This window comes from Rhincodon typus, chromosome 30 (genome assembly GCF_021869965.1).
Source record: "Rhincodon typus isolate 14 chromosome 30, sRhiTyp1.1, whole genome shotgun sequence".
Taxonomy (NCBI): Eukaryota; Metazoa; Chordata; class Chondrichthyes; order Orectolobiformes; family Rhincodontidae; genus Rhincodon; species Rhincodon typus.
The window spans coordinates 31,871,995-31,894,773 of record NC_063361.1 but is presented as its reverse complement, the minus strand read 5'-3'; the positions used below and the strand labels follow the sequence as shown (position 1 = coordinate 31,894,773).

General features: G+C 38.9%; 1 protein-coding gene across 2 annotated transcripts in view; it reads right to left on the bottom strand.

Moving 5' to 3' along the window:
• Positions 1 to 3,204: 3,204 nt before the first annotated feature.
• Positions 3,205 to 22,779, bottom strand: part of cwc25 (CWC25 spliceosome associated protein homolog) — a 20,258-nt gene continuing 683 nt past the window's right edge. The window contains exons 2-10 of one of the 2 annotated variants that reach the window (XM_020532458.2): positions 21,697 to 21,869; positions 19,071 to 19,307; positions 17,876 to 17,945; positions 16,151 to 16,254; positions 15,464 to 15,533; positions 12,846 to 13,060; positions 11,709 to 11,798; positions 8,935 to 9,096; positions 3,205 to 4,947 (exon numbers count right to left, since the gene is read on the bottom strand). In XM_020532458.2, the coding sequence (XP_020388047.2) occupies positions 4,833 to 4,947; positions 8,935 to 9,096; positions 11,709 to 11,798; positions 12,846 to 13,060; positions 15,464 to 15,533; positions 16,151 to 16,254; positions 17,876 to 17,945; positions 19,071 to 19,307; positions 21,697 to 21,869 (1,236 nt within the window). In that variant the 3' untranslated portion in view covers positions 3,205 to 4,832. The remainder of the gene's footprint in view (positions 4,948 to 8,934; positions 9,097 to 11,708; positions 11,799 to 12,845; positions 13,061 to 15,463; positions 15,534 to 16,150; positions 16,255 to 17,875; positions 17,946 to 19,070; positions 19,308 to 21,696; positions 21,870 to 22,779) is intronic. The other variant, XM_048614657.1, reaches the window with a different exon arrangement.

Below are 22,779 nucleotides of genomic sequence, written 5' to 3'. Positions count from 1 at the left end.
AGGTTTACCAGAATGACACCTGGATTTCAGAGGTACAAGGAGAGAGTATATAAATTAGGCCTGTTTTCTCTAGAATTTACAAAGTTAAGAATAAATCTGATCAAAGTATTCCGAGATACATAGAGCATTAAACTAATGATGGCTGGGTTCATTTGTGTGGAAAATTATAAAATCAAAGGTAAAGAAGTTAGTAATATTCTGTGTTAGTATTGGGGCACATTGTTATCAGAAGATTAGGAAAGAATGTACGCATGTCCAAGGAACATTGTAAGTGTAAGAAAATTTGATAATAGAACAACTAAAGGTTTTTTATCTTAATGCATGAAAAATTTGGAATCAGGTAAGACAAACTGATGGTGTAAACCTACGTAAATAAATATGATCTCATAGCCATCAAGAAAGCACGGTTACAAGGGAAAAAACTGGGAACTTCATATTCAGGGATATTTGATCATTTAGAGAGACAGGAGGGATGGAAAAGGTGGTGGGGTAGCACTGTTAATAAGAGATGAATGGATAATAGTTGTGAGAGATGATCTAAGCTAAGCTGATGTAAAGTCCATTTTGGTAGAGATTAATACAGCAAGTGAAAGAAGATATTGTTAGTAGTGTACGGAGCCCCAAATGGTAGCCAGTCTGTGGGAAAGACTATAAATCAACAAATAATAGAACCATGCAAAAAGAATACAGCAATAATTATTTCTTCACGCTGATCAGGTTAATCAAGTTGGAAACGATAGCTACAACAATGAATTCATAGCGTGTATTAGGGAGTTTCCAAGAGCAGTAAGTCATGGAACCAAGTAGGAAGCAAGCTATCTTGGAGCTAGTAATATGTAATAAAGCAGGTTTAATAAGTAACAGATGCCCTAGGAAATAGTGATCATAATATGATAGAACATAATATTCAGTCCAAGAATGAGAAACCTGGGTCAGAAACAACTGTGTTTCATTTAAATGAAAGGAATTACAATGCAATAAGGATAGAGTTAGCTTAAGTGAACTGGGCAGATAGATTAGCAGGAATGACAGTTAACAAGTAATGGCAGTAGGGGGCCCTCTTTTGGTGCAGTGATAGTGTCCCTGGACCAGAGAGGCCTCGGTTCAAGATCCCCCTCCTCCAGAGGTGTGTAATAACATCCCTGAACAGGTTGGTTAGAAAAAATAGAGTAAATAAACAAAAGGCAGTGGCAGATATTTGAGGAGGTAATTCATGACTCTCAGCAAAACACATCCCAGTAAGGACAAAAGATTCTAAGAGGGAGATAAACCAACCATGGCTAAACAAGGAAGTTAAGGAGAATATTAAGTGGAAGAGAAAAAGCGTACAAGGAGGTATACAAGGCTTCAAAGACTAAGATAAATTCAGGATCCAGCAAAGGAGGATTAAAAAGATAATAAAAACAGAAAAATAAAACTACTAGGGAACACTAGCAAGGAATATAAAAACTGACAAGAGCTTGTTTAAATATATAAAAAGAAGAGGTCAAAGTGAACATTCACCCTTTAGAAAATGGATCTGAGATGGCTTTAGAGAACAAGGAAATAGCAGAGAAGTTAAACATATATTTTGCCCCTGTATTTACAGGTGAAAGATACTTCAAACGTTGTATTAATACTAAAGAATATGGGGGAAGAATTAACGATCATCACCATCATTAAAGAAGTAATATTAGACAAACTAATGGGGCTAAAGGCAGGTAATTACCCTGACCCCAATGGCATGCATTCTAGAATCCTAAAAGAGGTAGCTGCAGAGAAAGTGCATGCACTGGTTGTATTTTTCCAGACAATTGTTGGATTCTGGAGAAGTGACGGAGGATTGGAAATCTAATGTGATACCCCTATTCATAAGAGAGTGTGCCAAAAAGTGGGTGACTATAGGCCAATTAGCTTAATCTGTATTGTTGAAGTATTTGAAAATTATTAAGGTAGTAATAGCGGAACATTTGGAATGTCATTAGATTATGAAAAGTCACCATGGCTTTGTGAAAGGGAAATCTTGTCTGACTAATTTAAGAGTTTTCAAGGAACTGTCAGGCAGAATGGATAGAGGGGAACCAATAGATTTGTTGTATTTGGACTTCCAGGTGTACAATAAGGTACCTCACAAAAAAACTAAGTCATAAGATCCCATTGTGTTACAGGCGTATAATGCCGTGGGTAGAGAATTGGCTCATAGGCAGGAAACAGCAAGTGGAGAGAAGGGGTTCGTTTTCAGGTTAGCATCTGTGACCAGTGCTGGGATCACAACTGTTTACAATATATATTAATGACTTGGAGTAAGGAAGTGAACGTATTGTACTCAAGTTTGTAGATGTCAAAAAAATAGCATGTTGAAAGAGATTTAATAGAGGTTCAAAATTCTGAGGTGTTTTGAACAGAATAAATGAGGAGAAACTATTTGCACTTACAAGATAGTCAGTAACCAGAGATCATAAATTTAAGGTATACAGCAAAAGAGAATGGGGGAAGGTGGGAATTTATTTTTAAACACTGCAAATTTTATTTGGAATGGACTGAGAAAATGATGAAAGCAGATTCAATAGAAACTTCAGAAAGAAGTTGCATAGCTATTTGAAGGGAAAATATTTAAGAGGATTACAGGGGGAGGCCAAAGGTGCGGCACTGATTGGTTAGCTCTTTCATGATCGAATAGCCTCCTTCTCAGCTGTATGATTCTAAACCAGTTCAGGTCACAAAGCAGGCTCAGAACACTATCCCCTGACATAGGTAAAAGGTGCTGTGGAACCTGTTACATCGTAGGTTAGATAGATTCTACAGGATGGGTAAAACAGGTCAAGGGGATATGCATGAAAACAGAAGTTGCTGGAAAAGCTCAGCAGGTCTAGCAGCATCTGTGAAGAAAAAAATCAGAATTAACATTTCAGGTCCGGTGACCCTTCCCCAGTCACTGGACCCGAAATGTTAACTCTGATTTTTTTCTTCACAGATGCTGCCAGACTTGCTGAGCTTTTCCAGCAACTTCTGTTTTTGTTCCTGATTTACAATATCCGCAGTTCTTTTGGTTTTTATAAAGGGGATATGCAACTGCTTGACAATTACAAATGTACACTCCAGTGACATTTTCGATCCATAAGCAGGGAATACTACCAATAGAAAGTACCTAAACAATAATACCAAACTGTCATTCTGGATTTTGTACATTTTGTAAGTGATGAAGTAATATTAAAAACATTGACGCCAGTTTGAAAATGGGTTTACTAGCTTTTGAAAAGTACAAAATTACCATGAAATTAGAAACTTCCTTGCCAATAAAATTTCAGTTTTTACTCTTATTCACAAACCTTAATAAAAAATATCTAAAGTCATCAGCCACATTTGGTTATTTACAGATTTAATTTGTGCAAACCGATGAAAGGTGTCATACTGACAATATACGCTTCAGGTAATCAAATATTGTTTATAACTATTTACACTAGATCCATGTGGATGCAGCAGAAGCCTGTGTCCATTTTCAGTAAAATTCAGCCTTCTTCACTGCCCTACTGGCGGAGCGCATACGAACACCACTTGGTGTAGTGGTTATTGGACAACATATTTCAACCTGTGTAAAGAGAGCACTGGGTGTGTCCTATGATGGTTCAATACTTATAATCCTAGGCAGGTTCTGCCCCAGCTCCTATTCATATCTTCACCAATCTGAATGCACACAGCAAGTGAAGATCTTAAACTCTCAGAGGAATTGGCATGATGGCAGTTTGACTTGCACCTCCTCAAGCTCACCTGTCCCGACTGGGGTTGAGGAATTCCAAGAAGCAAATCCAAAGAAAGAAAGATCAGACACAAAGTTTATGCACTGAGGATTGGGGGAAAGAAAAGTAATATCTTCAAGAAAAATCACCATGTACACCTGTTAGTCATTCTGCACAGAACACAAGTCCTATCCCTAAATCTTATTTCTTATCACCATGATGTTTTCTAACACTTTATCAACATTTTCTATAATCAAGTTTGCTGTTAACATGTCTGATATAATTTTTTTTAATGTCAACTGTCACAATGTCGTTACCCAAAGAAGCTGACTAGAACCTGAGTATTTCAGGAATCTCTCTCCAAATTCCATCATCTTGTTATATACACACAAAAATGGATCATGTAACAGGAACTCGCTGATCTGTGTGTAAACACTTCGGGTCAAGCATGTAATATAAACAAAGTGCTGGAGAAACTCAGCAGGTCTGGCAGCTTCTGTGGAGACAGAAACAAAGTTATGTTCAAGTTAACTCTCTTTCTCTCCACAGGTGCTGCCACCACTCTGTTTTTATGTCAGATTTCCAGCATCTGCAGTATGTTCCTTTTTTCTTAGCATGTGATACCTCAAGTGTCATATCTTCTTACAGGTGTAAGTTTCAGACTGAAAAATTACAAGCAGTCACAATTCCCTTGGATTTCCCAGCAGTTTGAGTGTGGTGATTTTAATGGAACAAACCTATTGTCTAAACACCAACAACTGTCCCTCAGCCTGCTCAATCTACAGGAGATTTTATAGTCAGTCTTGGAAGTTTGGCTGTGACAATTTCTTAGGCATAAGTAGGGTGATTTTACTTATCTTAGCCATTTGTGCATCAGTGGGACTAAATGATTTTAGTCCTGATTGATCGCATGTAGGGAATTTGAGAGAGGACAAACTAATCTTAAGAAGGTGTTTTCTGTGCATTCAAATCCATTTCCCTGAGTATTGATGATTTATAGCAGTTTCTGTTCAGTTAAGTATTTGTACAAGGAAAGGCAAAATTGGCCACTATCATAGTTCAAACACTGTTCCCTTCTACAGGATTTCAGCTCTTTTTCATATTTTATGGCCCAGTTCACTTCCTCATGAAGTTCTTCTCCAGGGCAGCGGGTGTTCGTTGAATGGAATGAATATTGCGTTTCACACGATCTTCTAATGATGACGTTGCAGTGCTTTGTAGTTTAATTTTGCTGCAAGAGGGGGAAAAAAAACATTTAAAATGAAGTCTAAATTCACAAATATCTTTTCAGATGAAATAAACAGCTTTTAAAAAACATGGGAGTTTTTAAAAAATCTCAAGCAAATCTATGAAGTCACTACAATTTTGAGAAAGGATAATTGCAAGGGAATACACCATTGTACAAACGTTCACACAAAGGAATAAAATGCTGTTGTGGACTTAGATGATTTGAAGACGTTCTTTAAGATTCCACCGAAGAATCCCAGGTTTTTGCTAAGTTGAAAAGGTTACCCTCCAACCTCACAGCATTTCTGAAACCTGTTCCTAGGGTAATTCAGGTTCTTTAATTGGTCTCTGGGAAGACATGTGACACTGGTCCATCAGAACCACAAAATCCCAACATCAGTGTAGAATACATTGCTGTTCTGGAGCAGTGTATTACATAATCAGCAGATGATATAGTATTTTGTTCAGATAAGAATTAGTCAAATTCTCATGTGGAATGTAGGAAGTAAAGACCATATGTAGTTTTGGGGTAACACAAGCAGGTTTTGAGGAAAGCAAAGAGCTAGACTAAATATGCAGATATGTTAAATCGCCATTTTAAAAAATGTAGACTGTTTTTGTTTTCATATAGTTGCGGTTTTACAGTTGATTAATCAGAAATTTAGACCAACAGAGGCTGGAGCATTGGAAATTCTCTTCAGTAGGGTGACCTTATAGAGGTTTATGAAATCATGAGCGGCATGGATACAATGAATAGCCAAGATCATTTTCCTAGGGTGGGGGAGTCCAAAACTAGAGGGCATAGGTTTAAGGTAAAGGGGAAAGGTTTTAAAATGACCTGAGGGTAACTTTTCCAAGCAGAAGGTGATGCATTTATGGAACGAGCTGCCAAAGGAAGTGGTGGAGGTGGATACAATTACAACATTTAAAAGGCATCTGGATGGGTACATGAATAGGAAAGGTTTACAGGGATATGGGCCAAGTGCTGGCAAATGGAACTAGGTCAGATTGGGATGCTTAGTCAGCACAGACAAGTTGGACCGAACAGTCTTGTTTCTATGCTGTATAACTCTATGACCAGTGAGGAGCTTGGAAACACAAAACCAATTCTACAACACTACAGACAGAAGTGTGACAAATTCACATCAAATGGTTTCAATTATGAATTTACACAGAAGAAATTAGAATGACAAAATGTTGACATAAGTGATTAAAAAGTTGGGCAGTAAGGTGTTATAGATGTAACTAAAAACTGAAGCTGCATTGGAGAAAGAAACAGCAAAGTACACAAAACAATCTGTTCCTTTCTGTTCAAAGGACTCGACCAGTGAGTAAAGGAGATGACTCCACATTAAACACAAACTATTTGTGAATTCACAGGAAAAGAAGTCAAATTCCTATTTAAAATTGATAAGCATGGATCCTGTATAAAGTTATAAATGGTATCTACATACAACTTTGAATCTCTATAAATCACAAATGGACATGTTTCTTTATTCATTCACAGGAAGAGGGCTTCACAGGCAGCATTTATTGCCCATCCCTAATTACGCAGAGGCAGTTGAGAGTCAACCACATTGCTGTGGGTATAGAGTCACATGTAGGGCATGTAACTAAAGGACATTAGTGAACCAGATGGGTTTTTCCAACAATCAATGAGTATCCACTGTTTCTTTTTGGATTGTATTCAGAGGCAAATCCCCACTGGGGAACAACCGATTAGATTCATAATTCCAGATATTTTTATTGAAATCAAATTCCACCATCTGCCGTAGTGGGATTCGAACCCAGGTCCCCAGAATACCATCTGGGTCTCCGGATTAATAGTCCAGCGATAATAGCACTAGGCCATTGCCTCCCCAAGCATGTATGGAAACGCTAATTCTGAGAAGCAAAGGCCACCTTTTAAGACAAGCCATTTTTTATCACTTCGTGAAATTTCACTGTTCCGAAGAAATGATCTATGTCTCATCTCATAAATGCACTACCCAGATGGGAAAGATCCTCACAAGAGTTGCAGATTTTATTTCGTTTAAGTTGAGAATGCAGAACTGTAATTAGCCTCATTTCCTGAGGCATGGATTGCGTCAACTAGAATTTATAAACTGCTTTTCAGATAAAGTATGGGATTATAAAAGAATAAAACATTCAAAAGGTGCATTACAGAAGTGTTGAGGCTAAATCTGACAATGAGATACATAAGGAGCAGATTAGAAGGAAGAAAGAGGCAGGAAAGGATATCCATAACTGGGAGTCGAGAAAGCTGCTCTCCCCACGAGGTACTTTGAGGCTGAAAGGCTGTAATGTTGCCTTGACTAATTTTAGGTCAAACTACTGGTTATGGTTCTGCTGATCCCATTTACATCTCCTCTGACTCGTTTGTTATCCTTTGTTTAGTACCATCATTCCACCGGGATTTAACCCCCGCCACCTTGTAAGACCTCCTCTTTCAATCTTTCTGAACCCACCCTTCAATCCCTGGCTCTGTACTTGTTTAAAAACTTGAATCTTGCTACTGCTTCTATTTTTGATGTGAGATTGTCAAGCTGAAACACACACTGTTTCTCTCTTGCTGCCTGATCTGCTGAGTGCTTTAAGCATAGTCCCTTTTCATTGCTGTGCCTTCCTGATCGGTTACTACTGATCTCTGCTGGAAAGTGTGTAGACGACAACTGGGCAAAGCTTAAATCAAACTCACATCAAGGAAGCTGCCAACGTTCCTTGTGTGTCTTGGAGGATGGCCAGCTGGCATTCAGAGCCATATCTAAACATGACATCAGAATAGGAGGGTAAACTTTGAAATGATGGCCAAAAAAAATGCAAGAACATATCAAAAGTAAATGCCATCTCATAACCTCAAGGGACATGGTAGTGTAAGCTACCTAGTAATCCATGGCTCCAGGCTAATGTGCTGTAGACTTGGATTCAAATCCCATCATAGCAGCTGGTGGAATTTAAATTTAATTAATAAATCTGGAATATAAATCCAGTACCAGTAATGCTGCCACGAAACTATTACGGATTGCCATAAAAATCTATCCGGCTCACTAATGCCCTTTATGGAAGGAAATCTGCCATCCTTAGCTGACCTGGCCTACATGGGACTCCAGACTAACAGCAGTATAATTGACTTTTAACTCCCCTCTAAAATAGGCTAACAACCCATTTAGTTAGAGATCGCAACAAATGCTGGGTTGCCAGCAATACCCACATCCCTTGAAAGAATAAAGGGAAATAATAAGTAAAATGTACAAATCAAGAGGTTGACAAAAATCACTCTGCTTATTAATCAACATCCACATGTTGAATTAGGCAACAAAACACTTTCAGAGAGCTGAAACATTTTTATTATTATATAGCTCAGAACAAATGCCAATGTGTTCAATCAGCTATGGTTGTATAGAATGGCGCAGCAGGCTCAACAGGCTGAATGGCTTACTCCTGTTGCGATGTAAGAGTATCCACTGTTTCTTTTTGGATTGTATTCAGAGGCAAATCCCCACTGGGGAACAACCGAGCTTTAATTTTGGAAAATAAACCTATTCAGACATGGTGTGACACATCTGAAGCAGGTAAGACTTGAACTGGGACCTTCTGGCCTAGAGGCAGGGATACTATTACTGTGCCACAAGACACCAAGAACACAGCTCTTTTTAAAAAAAATGAACCACCACCACCAAGTCACCTACTTAACAACTTAGCGCCTTTTCTTTATTTTATAACAGCCTGCTCAGACAATTATTACTCACCTCTGGATTAGAATTAATCCAGGGCTAAACTAGGCTTTCTGGCTCAGAGTTTCTGGATGCAAGAATGCAGTTCTTTATTTTCTAACCAACTTGTTCAGTGATGTCATGACCCACTGCTCCAGACGTGTATTCTGCTCTCAATCAACTCTGAAATTGTTCTTTTAAAGGGACTTGCATTTCTCAACTGATATTACTTACTGGTACAACATAACTAACAGATCACAAACCCATTTATTACTTACTGGAGAAACTTTCCGTCCCTAGTATCCTTTCTCTCCAGTTCCTGCTCCATTTCATCATCCTCTTTGTACCGTCTAATGTTACATTGGCGAGCTTTGTCATTCCATTTTGCATCCTCCATCATTTCCTGACGCCTACGTTCCAGTTCCTCGGCTGAAAGTTTCCTGTAAAATCAAAGTATAATCAAATCATAGCACTGGGGTACCACACTACAGACTGGGTGGGGTGTAATAGACAGATACAAAGTTGCTACATACCCGTCCTGTCCTGTATTTCCCCCTCTGGTCTAAAGCAAGCCTACCTCAGCCAGAACTACAGATTTCTATCATCTGTTAGTGACTTACTTTGATTTCTCATCAACAGATATTGATTTAGCTTTTCTAATGTTAGCAAAAATAGTGAGCTGAGCACAAAAAAAATTCCTTTGAGAGAAAGACACCTGTTAGTATATTTTACCAAGTAAAAATGCTGAGCCAGAAACAGACCATGAAAGTAAACTCAGCCACTGTCCTGTTGCAAAGACAGCAAAGAATCAGATCAGGGCAATTAGATTACAGTATAACATCTTTCAGCCACTACAATGCTAACTTCACAAGTAGAACAGACGCAGATGGAGAGAAAAAAAGTGGGAATCTAAAGTGAAAACTGAAACTTCTGCAGATGCTCAGCACATCAGTTAACTGGAAAAGAACAATGAATTAACATCCTGAAAGTTTTAATGAAAGATCATAGGTGAAACATTGTTTCAGATGGTGATTAACGTGATGTGTCCCCAGTACTTTCTTTTCCATTTTTACCTACATCAGTTCTCCACAATTTCAAGGCTTTCAAAATGTTTCTACATTGGGCACATGACCTTGTCTGACACCTCAATGCAGATCTGAGGCAGTGCTGCATTAACAAAATTACCAGTTTTAAGATGTGTTACTAAACGGAGATCATAGCAGTTTATAGATGTCAAATTGCACTTGCTTTAGGAGCAGATGCTGGTTTTAACTTACCAATTGATTTTTCAGGCCTACAGTTCCAGGTAAACAGGGCTGATTACATTGGGGATTTAACTAGCTGAATGAGAATGGGACACTTGCTAGCAGTTAGCGTCTAATAAAAGTACAAACTCCTCCCTCACTAATTTACGATACGAGCATTTTGACAGCAACTGCTTTAAAACATTTTAGCAAAAATAACAATTAGCATGAAGTAGGATAAAATCTCTTCGAAAAATTAACAATTTTAAATATTAATTGTTCTAATCTTATGTTAATATTATATTTACCTCTCTCTCAACAGAAAAAGAACTTCGTTGAAAATTTTGAATGCTTTTTTATCCCTCATGAAGTTTTCAGCAAGGCTAAAATTCTAAATTATTTTAAAGATTTCTCAGAGTTTTCACCCAAAACAGATATTAAGAAAAAGAATATACACTTGTGTACAGAACATTTGAAAAATATAAAAAATGAATTAAGAAGAGAAACAAATAGAAAACTAATTTGTTTCGTATATGTACTTTGTAGGGCCAGGCACAAATTGGCATAAAACAAGCATAATTAGCAAAAGTTTTTTTCCCCCAAAATAACTGACTCCCACTTCTAAACACAAAAAGCCATCACCATAAACACAGCCTCCAGACTGGTAACAACTAATGCATTTTCATTACGTATATGTGAAGCTGGAAGATTTTAAACAGATTTTAATACCCTTTTACTGAATCTCAAATCTGAGTCATTAAATTTCAATTTCAAATTTAAATTTAGCAATTGATACATCATCAATTATAATAGCATCCACAACATTTTTTCTCACACAGTAGCTCCTGACTGTTGCAGCTCTCGGCTAGAAATTTCACATTCATTTCCAAGGAATTCATTATCCCAACAATATCAGATTTTTCTGGCTCCTAGTTAGCTGAATATTCCTTTGTTGACAGGTTTAAAACTCTTCTCTCTCATTTGTAGCCTATATCTCTCCCTGACACTTATAGCTTCCTTCATTCTCCCATCTCTCCCTTGCAGCTTCCCCTACTCACCACATCCCATTGAAACCTCACCTTGCCTCCCCAGCCCTTTGCAGTGTTGCTTTCTCACGCCCCATCACAGCCTCTTTCTTCCCCTCACTCCCCTTGTAGCCTCTTGCTCTCCCCAACCCCACCAAAGAAGACAAAGATTCCCACAGATGGCTTTTCACCTTGGTATCTCCAGCAAAACATTTCACAGTCAAAGACCCTGCTTCAGCAGTCAGTACATTCCAGCCTCAGCAACCCAGTGACCCACTCGCTCACTCACTTTCCTTTCTTACCCTAATAGCTGCTTCTCTAATTGAGTTTAATGCTGATAAGTTTATTATGAAAGCACAGAAAAGAATTAGCCTATGTTTGGAGGAGCAGCTCCTCAGGGATTCTTTCCATTCCACTTACAGAGACAACTTTCCATCATTGGTCAACTCTGTAATTGATTTTCCAGGACATTCAGGGAAGATTTCAGGGCGAATTCAAATGCTGCTCCCATGTACGCTGAATGCTGCTGAGGGCTTGTGTTAATCTGTATCCACTACAACTGTTGCTGCCCACAGTCTTGTATTTGCTCCTTGCTTACCTCAATCAACTTTAGATTTTTTTTCTCTTACTTTGAGGCACATTTACAAGATCAATTAAATGTTAATTTATACTTTTTACTCCTTTGTCTCAGTTAATGATCAACATCCTCTTATTTATGAATCTTGAGAGATTATTTTAAATTAAACCTCCCTACCCAACTTTACAAAACTCCCATTTCAATACCTTGACTGATCAGAATAAGGCCTCCTGTGGTATCCTGCTCTTGATAGGGATGACTTTCGAGCTTTGACATTTCCAATTTTGTCATCATACCTTCAAAAACAAAACCTCATTAGAAATGGCCTCTACTGGTCCTCCAATAAATCTCTCTTGCAGGGTATGGTGTACAGTGTTAGCAGTGAATGAGCAGGCAGTGCATACTCACCTCTCAAGCAGAAGATTGACGGTTTGTTACAGACCAGAAACTTAAACACAAAACCTATACCAATGCCCCTGTGCAAGCCTGAAGGAGTGATGCAGTTAAAGGTGCCTTCTTTCAGATGAGACTTTAAATCAAATTCCCCCACCCCTAGGTCTGCTATTCTAGTCTAGTTGTGTCAAAGAGTGAGGTTGATTAAGATTGCAGGAGGCTTGATAGTCAGCAACTTTACATTTTATTTAAACATGGTGAGTACTAACCATGTAATGCTGCTCAATGCTGTTTGTAATCATATGATCTTGCATTACTTACCATGCCATCTTTTTACACATTCACATTCATACACTGGACCTAACTGAATGCAAGAGATCGCATGCAAGTGCAGGGGATCTCCTCTAACCAATACTTATTCTTCAACTAACAGCAAACATGATTATCTGGTCATTATTCACATTCATATTCATAGGGTCTTGCTGCATGTGAAAAGCTATGGCTTTTCCTACATTAAAATAGTGACTAAGTTTGCTGTAAAGTATCTAACGACATCCTGAGCTTGTGAAAGATGCTGTGTAAAAGACAAGTCAGTCTTACTTTCTTTCATAAAGGCAGAATATACCAGTCTGTATTTCTGATCGGTGTTGTTTTTGTATTGGTAATGTCAGGAGTATCACAAGTCACCTTAACAGCCTGGCTGGATAGGAAATTGCGTCTTGATTATCAGCTAGTGTTGGAAACTGTGCACTTATGGGCTTCAGGCTGCACCCTTATGTCTTTTACAGTTTAATAGCCTGCCAACACTCCCTGTTCAGATTTAAACTTGACAGAATGACATTTAAAGGCAATCTAGCCACAAAACTGCAGGATGAATCCTGGAAAGGAAGAGGGAAAATGAAAGTAAAATAATTGAAAACAAAATTAATTGAATAAAAGAATCCCCTCACCGTGGATGCACTTTCGAGTGTCTAGGTGGTGACTGAGATTTTGATCTGGATCTTCTATGACGTGAATCTTCACGTTTGACATCCTTACGAGATTGATGTATCACTGTCCTGGAGCGGCTCCCAGACCGTGACCTGGGTCTGGTCTTGTGAGATACTTTAGCTGGGTCAGAAGATGGGGAATGTTGTTGTTGGACAATGCTGTGAGAATCTTTCACCTGCATGGCAAAAAGGATGACTGAAGGGGTGAAGAAATAATCTCAGCACCAAAAATTAGTAAAATGAAAAATAGCATGTTCCTGAATGTGTCCACTAGGTTAAGACAAGATTGAAGATGGTGTCTTGTAAGTGAAAGGTTAGTGCTTTCCATCACATGGTCCTCTAAAACATGCCAAGAAAATATAACCAATAGTAAGAGAAGTAATTCTGTGTTTAAAATCATGAAAAGTTTTGATAGTTACTGGCAATGGCTGAAGGGTTAACTACAAGGTCATTAGACAAAGAATCAGAGACAATATGGTGTCATAGAGATGTACAGCACGGAAACAGACCCTTTGGTCCAACTTGTCCATGCCGACCAGATATCCTAAATAAATCTAGTCCCATTTGCCAGCAGTTGGCCCATATCCCTCTAAACCCTTTCGATTCATATAGCCATCCAGATGCCTTTTAAATATTGTAATTGTACCAGCCTCCACCACTTCCTCTGGCAGCACATTCCATGCATGTACCACCCTCTGTGTGAAAATGTTGCCCGTTACGTCCCTTTCAAATCTTTCCCCTCTCACCCCAAATCTATGCCCTCTAGTTTTGGACTCTTCCACCCCAGGGAAAGGACTTTGTCTATTTACCCTTTCCATGCCTCTCATTTTATAAATCTATATAAGGTCACCTGTCAGTCTCTGACGTTCCACGGAAAATAGCCCCAGCCTATTCAGCCTCTCCCTATAGTTCAAACCCTCCCACCCTAGCAACATCCTTGTAAATATTTTCTGAACACTTTCAAGTTTCACAACATCCTTCCTAAAGCAGGGAAACAAGAATTACACACAGTATTCTAATGGTCTAATCAATAGTGGCCTAATCAATGTCCTGTACAGCTGTGACATGTCCTCCCAACTCCTATACTCAATGCACTGACCAATAAAGGCAAGCATACCAAACGCCTTCTTCACTATGCTATCGACCGGTGACTCTACTTTTAAGGGACTATGAACCTGCACTCCAAGGTCTCTCTGCTCAGCAACACTCCCCAGGACCTTACCATTAAGTGTATAAATCCCGCCCTGAATTGCCTTTCCAAAATGCAGTACCTCACATTTATTTAAATTAAACTCCATCTGCCACTCCTCGGCGCATTGACCCCTCTGACCAATGTCCCGTTGTATTGTGAGGTAACCATCTTTGCTGTCCACTACACCTCCAATGTTGGTGTCATCTGCAAACTTAATAACCACACCTCCTAGTTCACATCCATATCATTTATATAAATTTATCAAAAGACTTTTTCCCTTTATGAATGGTTAGGATTTATAATGCACTGGCTAATAACAGTGGATAGATTTAATAGATGCTTTCAAAAAGGGATAAATACAAAATAGATTTGCAGGGACATCCGGAAAAATCAAGACAGTGGCTCTAACAGCTCCTCAAGAAAGCTGACATTGACGATGGGCTGAATGGCTTCCTTTCGATTGGTTGATAAAATCAACAACTGCAAGTGTTGTGACGTCCCCAAATGGTGCACCAGATCTCGATTCCAGAGTGAAGATTGCAGGGTGATTTTTTTTTAATGCTTACTCCTACAGCAGTTTAATTATACAGGGCTGTTGAGCAGGAGATTTAAAAATCATTAGGGGCCTGTTCAGTCTAAATAAGAGTTGTGCCAGCTAGGCAGAAAGTAAAGTGGTTAATGGAATCACATTAAAAGAGTAAGGTAATGAAATGATTGTGGCACTTGAATTGGTTGTTTTCTGGAGGAGATTTGATCTGTTATGGAAAGATGGTTGTGCAGTTCCAATGTCACTGGATTAGTCATCAACAAGTCTAGTCTAACACTCGGAGGACAGCTCGTGGAATTTAAATTCAATTGACTAATCTGGATTATAAAGCATGTCTCAGTAACAGGGACTATGAAACTATTATCGATTGTTGTAAAAACCATCTGGTTCACAAATGCTCTTTGGGGAAGGAAATCTGCCATTCTTACCTCATCCGGCCTGTGTGAGAGTCCAGATCCTCGGCAATAATTTAAGTGCCTCTGACTGTCTTGCCGGCCTTCACTTCAAGTGAAGTTAAGGATAGGCAGCAAATGTTGGCCTTGCTATTGATGCCCGTGTCCCAGAGAAAAGAAATCGGTGAGCTGAATTTGCTGCAATCATGAAAGAATGATGACTGATCATGTTTCTTAACAGATTTATTAATGGTATGGACAGCTACAGAAGATGCAGCACTGCAATCTTAATAAATGATCCATTCTTAAAATATGAACTGGTTGTGATCAGGAACCTCTGCTAGAAGCTATAATACAAAATATCATATTGAGAGAATCATTCAATTAAATATTTGTGGTCTCAATCCACTCAAAAACAATACTAAAAGAGTCAGAAATAGCCACGAACCTTTAAGCCATACCCAGGCCGTTTCTTTGGAACAGATGTTGACGATGAATTTATAGACTTTTCATGCTTTCTGCAAAACATTTAACAAAGAAAAGTAAATATTTACATTTTTTTAAATAAAAAAAGCTTCTTTTCCACTAATTCAATACAAAGTTGCTCTCAACACATGCCTCCCAGTAAAACAGGGTCCTTGCACTTCTTGAATTTCACATTTCTCAACCTCAGATCATTGCGCACTTACCCATAAACCTGTAATTTTTTTCCCCCTCTTAATTAATTCAGCTAATTAACTTTTGATGACAATTTTGGATCTGTATTCACCACTCTTGTCAAGTCGTGCATTTCAAAACCTCACTGTTCATTCTGTGAAAGTTCTTCTCTTGCTGCTTCTGGCTCTTTTGTCATTCACTTCAAGTCTAGTTAATTAACTCTTTAGCCAATGGAAACAATTCCTGTTCACGTACACTGTAACGGAGCTGTTTATGATTCAATAATCTCCTGTTGGACTTCTCTGCTTGAAGAAGAACATCCTTAAACTTCTCCATGTAACTGTTATTCATCATCCCTGGAACCATTTTAATAACTTTCGTATCCTCTAAAAAGGTAGCATGGCCTCCCTAAAGTATGGTGCTCAGAATAAGACCACTATCCCATTGCTAGGACAGTCCTTATTTATTGATCCCTTACTTGGTGTGATGTTCGTTGTCACTGGAGCTGGATCGTCGATGCTTTTTGTGCTTCTTCTTCTTGTCCTTTTTCTTCTTTTCCGTTTTATCCAAGTTCTTTTGCAGCTTTAAAAAAGATGTCATAAACATATTTTTATTACATTATAATAATTTCTTTGATAATGGTTAAAATGCTTGAAAGAAGGGTGATAGAATATTCGTAGGAGATTTTGTGGCACAGCGGTAGTATCCCTACCTCTGAGCCAGGATACCCAGATTCAAGTCCCACCTGCTCCAGACGTGTGTAGTAACATCTCTGAACAGGTTGATGAGAAACTAGATTTTTTTCAGAATATTCATAGGACGAATGGAATTGTGTCAAAGGAGGTAGATTAACTGGAGATCTTTTACAAAGGGCCACCTTCTGTGCTCTATGATCTCAACAGTTCATGTCCAGGCTTGCAGATTTGTTTGAGCATTAGGTGGTTGTAACAAATCCTGGTTACGGTTTGCCCAAAATGTAACTCTTTACCTGATTCTGAATACAGACTGTAATGGCTTCTCCCATGCTACAGATGCATTAAATAAAACAAGAATAAAAAGCACTATATTTTATTTAACACAATAAATCCCAATTGCTCAACCACTAAACACAACCTTGCATGAACTCAAGCACATTGACCAGAAATATCCCAGAATCAATCACAGGTCTGTGCAGCGATCCCTTTCATGATCGCCACATGGTTGAGTTCAGAGGATGAGTATCAGATAAAGAAAGATTCCGCTCCATCTGAGATACAGTCCCTGACTGCCCACTTTCCATATCTAAGTCCACATCCAAAGAATGGCACTTGTGGAAAATGCAAGGCAGGGGAAGATGGCAGTGGAAACCCATCACACTACAACACCTTCAAGACACCAAGGATGAAAATATCAGGACAGGAACTAGTAAACGTAAAAATAAGATGCAGAAAAACGTCATATCTTTCAGCACTTCATAGAACTTCAGGGTTTGAAAGAAGATTTGTAGCTTGGGTGCACGTTGTAGATGTTGGTGTGTTCACCGAGTTGGGAGGTTTGATAGCAGACGTTTCGTCCCCTTACTAGGTAACATCCTCAGTGCTGGGGACGAAATGTCTGCTATCAAACCTCCCAGCTCAGCGAACACACCGACATCTACACCTTCATAGAACTGTTCTCAATACAAAACTAAAGTTAATTTTTCACCCTTTGTGACATTAAATCTGAATACAAGTACTTTTTTTTTGGAAATCTGCTAAGAATTATATACAAACTTGCCTAACTTCTGCAGGCTTGCATTCATTCAAAATAGCCAGCTGCAATTTTAAAATTACAACTCAAAGAATACAGGTGGTTTACAAGTATGAAGAGAAAGAAGATTTGATGATATCAGGTTTTTTTTCTTTTCAGGTATTCAGGGACGGCCAATATTTTGAACAGTTCTGATTTACAATATTTCAGGTCATTCCTTTTTGTAGAAGAAGATAGTTCAGTCACATTCATCATTTAAGGGGGTATTTATTTATACTTGGGTTGCAGTTATACTCAGCTTGAGGCAAAAGGAATAAATCCTGCTTAATGCTTATGATTTACCAGTGGAAAGAATCACACAGGTGATCAAATTAAACACTAGTTTAAAATGTTCACTAGCAAGGTCACTAATAAGTGTGAAGGGGCGCAGGATTAAAAAACGGGTAAATTGAATACATCAGGAAGCTCTACTTACTATCTCTCTGATCATCTTCATTTTCATGGGATTAGATAAAACTTCTCTCTTCTTCTCTTCTTCACGTTTCCTGGAAGAGCCAGTTTAAAAATAAATAATATAAGTAGCTTCTGTTAATGAAGTCAAAATAAAATGGGTAAAGCAATTAACCAGGAAATTACAGTGTTCTGCATTCTTCTTAGATTCTACACATTCTTATGAAATAACAGGGTAATCTCTTCCTCCTCCTCTGCGCACAAGAGTCTACAAGTGGTTGCTATAGTTGACATGACTTGACAGCTCAGATGTTCCCTTCCCTTCTATGAAGGAAATCTTTATTAGGTGAGAATACAAACCCAAAACAGCCATGAAAATGCATCCTGCTCATACCTTGCAGCTTGCTACAAGCTACTGACTTTTCTATCACCATTACGTTCAACACTCTCCAAAAGACAGCTCCAGCTGACATGCAGCCTACCCAATGAAATAGCTAAGAACAATAGACATAAGGAGGCTATTTGATGGTCAGTTTCAAACATTTCATTTTTATTTCTAAAACAAAACCATGGGCTCATATATCCTAATTTTGGAATCCCCTCCAGTCTAAATGATCGCCAACATTTCTACATTCCTCCAATTCTGAAAGCTTGTGTATCCACGATTAGAACTGATCCACCATTAGCAACTGTGCCTTTCTTACTGCCTGGACTCAAAGCTCTGGAATTCTATCCCCAATTCTCTCCACTTGTCTAACTCTCTCCTGTTCAAAGACGCTTCTTAAACTCTCTTTGACTACACTTTTGGTCACTTGCCTGTGCATCCCTATGTAGTTTGATGTCAAATTTTGTTTGCAAGGCTCCTGCTAAGTGCATTTGGATATTTTGGGCACATTTTACATGCAGGTTTTTGTTACAAAGGGCATTCCAACTGATTCCCAATACCAACATAGGGACTTGTCAAGAGAGAAAATCTTTTTGCATTGAAGTGAACTTTAGGATGTTTTTCTAACACCACCCCACAAAAATATATTGATATTATCCACTACAGTTCTGCAACAGTCAGCTGAGATTAGCTAACACAACACAGAATGAACATGTCCAGTAAGTTTGGGACAAGATCATCTCAATCTGTATACTTCAGTTCCACCACTTGACATCTTAGATTTTATCTCTAAGTCTGAGTTAACATATATTGAGTAGCGAACAACTTCTCCCACCTGATCATAAAGAGTGGATCTTCTCGTATCTTAGATGCCATATCCAATGCAGAGTTAGCCCCTGTTGCTGTAAATATGGAGCCAGGCAACAGCCCAGTCTCAGAAGAAGGCCCAGACTCTTCATCCACCATCTTGTCTGTGGCATATTTGTCAATGGGTCTACCAAGCAAGTATTCCTCCTTGTTCACCATACTGCTAGGCCCTTGATACATCCAATCAAGCCTGTCGGACTTTTTCCTGCAGACAAAAAAAGTCAACACTATGTCAGTTTTGCAGCACAAAGAAAATTGAGAAGGCAGCCATATTTCTGCAGGAGTCTTTAAGTCAAGAGACTGTTCCACTGTACCATGCAGACAACATATATAAATTCACCACGGAAATATTCAAAAATGGAAAGGTCATAGAATTTGCAAAGGAGGTTGTTTTCTAAACTTCACTTTCATGGGACATAGGCAACATGACAAGCCCAGCGTCTGTTGCCCATCCATAACTGCCCTTAAACTGAGTGCTTTGCTTGGCCATTTTACAAGGCAATTAAGAGTCAACCGTACTGATGTTGATCGGAATATGCACTTAAGCCTGACCAGGCAAGGATGGTAAATTTCCTTCCTTAAAGGATATTAGTGAACCAGAAGGACTTCACAATAACCAATGATAGTATCATGGTCATTGCTGAGACAAGTCTTATACTACAAATTTAACAATTTGCATTTAAAAAATACCAGCTGCTGTGGTGGAATGTGAACCCATTTCCCTAGAACATTATCCTGGGCCTCTGAATTACTACTCCGATGATATGAACATGAGACCGCCATCTTCACCTTTCCCATTCCTCTTTTCCCCAATCAGCTCATCATGCCTGTATGAAAGGGCTGTCAAAAGAATCACCCTCCCCGCAGCTTTCTCCCCCTTATCTGGTGATTCCTTTTGGAATGTAATTTAAAACACTGTACTCTGGATACCAACCATTCTGACAGTGGAAAGAGTTTAGTCTTATTTATTCTATCAAAACATTTTATGATATTGAATACCTCGATCAAATCTCCTCTTAACATTCTCTGCTCAAAGGAGAATCCCTAGTTTTTCAGTGGCATTTGGCCCAATTCTAATGAATCTGACCTGCAATTTTACCTAAGTCACAAAGCAAGAGTGCCCAGCATTGCAAACAATACTCCAGATAAATGGGCCATCCAGATGCCTAAACAGTGACTTATAAAGGTTTGGCTTAACTTTTTTGGACTTTGATGCAGGTAGGGGTCAATACTTCAAGATTCTAGTACATTTTTTCATAAATGGTTGGGTGAGAGTTTATGTTTTTTTTTCAGTTGTTGTATCACATACTACAAACAAATCAAGGCAAAGAAAGTAAAAGAACTCTTTTTAAAAACATCTTTAGTATGGCAGAAAGTGTTCAGTACAGAGAACTGTTAAGTAATACACTTTGGGAAATACATTCTAAATGGCACAATTTTGCAAGGGGTAGATGATCATGGAGACCTTGTGGTTCATTTGCACACTCTAAAAGACAGCAGGAAACTTGACAAGGTAGTTCAAAAAGCATTTGTATTATTTGGATTTCAACATTGAGGACCAGAATATAAATGCAAAGAGATCATGCTAGAAGTTTATAAATCATTAGTTGGTTGTAGCTGACGTTTTCCAACAGTTCTGGGCACCAATTTTGGGAAATATATAAAGACCATTGAAAATGTTTCAATGAGGTTTACAAAACAACAGCAATGATAAGTGAGATAACAACGTGTACAGCTGGATGAACACAGCAGGCCAAGCAGCATCACAGGAGCAGGAAGGCTGACGTTTCGGGCCTAGAAATTTCAGTTTTGTAGAGATATCAGAGAAGCTGGGATTGTTTTCCTTACAGCAGAGATGGGGAAGGAAATAGCATACAAGAGGTTTCAAAAGGTCAACAAGTTTTTAACAGAGAAATACAATTCTATCTGACAAGTGGATCAACAATCAGAAGTCACAGATTTATAAGTATTACCAAAAAGCTCCAGAGGGAAGCTGAGGTGAATATTTTTCACAGGATCTGGAAGCCTCTACATGAATAGGTAATAGAAGTATCGGATTTGAGGGTAACAAACATCTAGTGCACTGACAAAAAGGAGGTGAGACCAAGCAATATTACTGTCAAAAAGCCAGCGCAGGTACAACAGGCAGAATGACCTTTTGTGCTGTAAGAGTTTATGATTCAACACGTTACAGTTGCAAATTATGCAGGATAGTTAGTTATTTTAAGATATTGAGCTTTATGCAAAGTTGAAAGACAGACTTGCATTTTATAAGGAACAAAAACAAAGTTGCTGGAAAAGCTCAGCAGGTCTGGCAGCATCTGTGAAGGAGAAAACAGAGTTAATGTTTCGGGTCCGGTGACCCTTCCTCAGAACATTTTATAAAGTGCTTTTCATACCCATCAGACATTTTGAAGCATTCCAGTGATTTTCGTTGCAATCCAAAGGAATTCCAAGGGATCTTTTGCATCCATCCAGGCAGGCAGATGGGGGTCCAGTTTAACATCTTGCCCAATATTGCTCTTGCATTTTGAACTCCTCCTGTTCCCTATTTTGCAGACCTCTCAAACCTCACAACCATGTCACCAACTTACTTAACAGCACCGCTGTCCTCTGCGTAGCGCTGCATCTCCTCACGAGCTCGCTCCTCACGAAGCTCCTTCTGAAGCTCCTCAATCTTTTTCTTTTCTGCTTCATGTTTCTGTTCTGCTTTCCACACACGTTCAACATTTTTTAAAGTCTGCGGGTGCCAACTTTTCTTTAGATTCTGAAAGTGGCAAGCAGAAGAAATTAACTTGATTTTCTTTCATGCATCAAAAAGATTTCATACAAACAAAAAGCAGAAGACCAATTTACAAGCTGAGAGAACAACTCAATATGTTTCATGGAACTTTAGATTTTCTTTCAAAAAGGTACTGGGTTTGTTTTCACGTGAACACTTCCCATGTTTTGCTCCAATATTACTTTCTTCATTCATATCGAATGATTATTCCCCAAAATAAGGGATCAATGCCAAGCATATTTTATTCTTCCAAACTGCTCCGAGATTGAATAAATTTACTTTATCAGTAAAATGCCAAAGTGCCACAAACAGTAAACAACAGCGACCACCAGTGATCCAACGACAGAAAAGGCTCAAGGGGTTGAATGCCATGCTCCAATTGCTATGTTCCATAGACCCTGTTTGTGTCCATTCCGAAAAGCTTGTGGTATCTCAGACTGAATAACAGTTCTGTTGGCAATGGAAGACTTCCTCAGTACAGCTCTGAGATCTAGATTATGCACTTAGATGATAACCCATAACACTACCTCTCCCCTCCTCTCTTTCCATCTTCTTATTCTCCCTGTCCCCATTCTCTACCTTCCCTTTTTGGTCCTCTTCAATTTTCTTCCTGTCAACTCTTACTCCTTCCCACCCATCTCCATCTCTCCTTATTCACACTCTCTCCTTCCACCTCACCCCACTTCCCCACCGCTTTCATTTCACCCACTTTCTCCCCCTGCTAATTCATTCTCTATACTTTCCCCATCCCCCACGACTTCTGCCCCCAACCCTCTTACTTTCTTCCCCATTTCCCCCTCTGCCAATTCATTATCCATCTCTCCCTTACCCCCCTCCCCCCTCTATCCCTTACCCCACACCCCCCTCCCCCCTCCATCCCTTCCCCCCCCCCCCC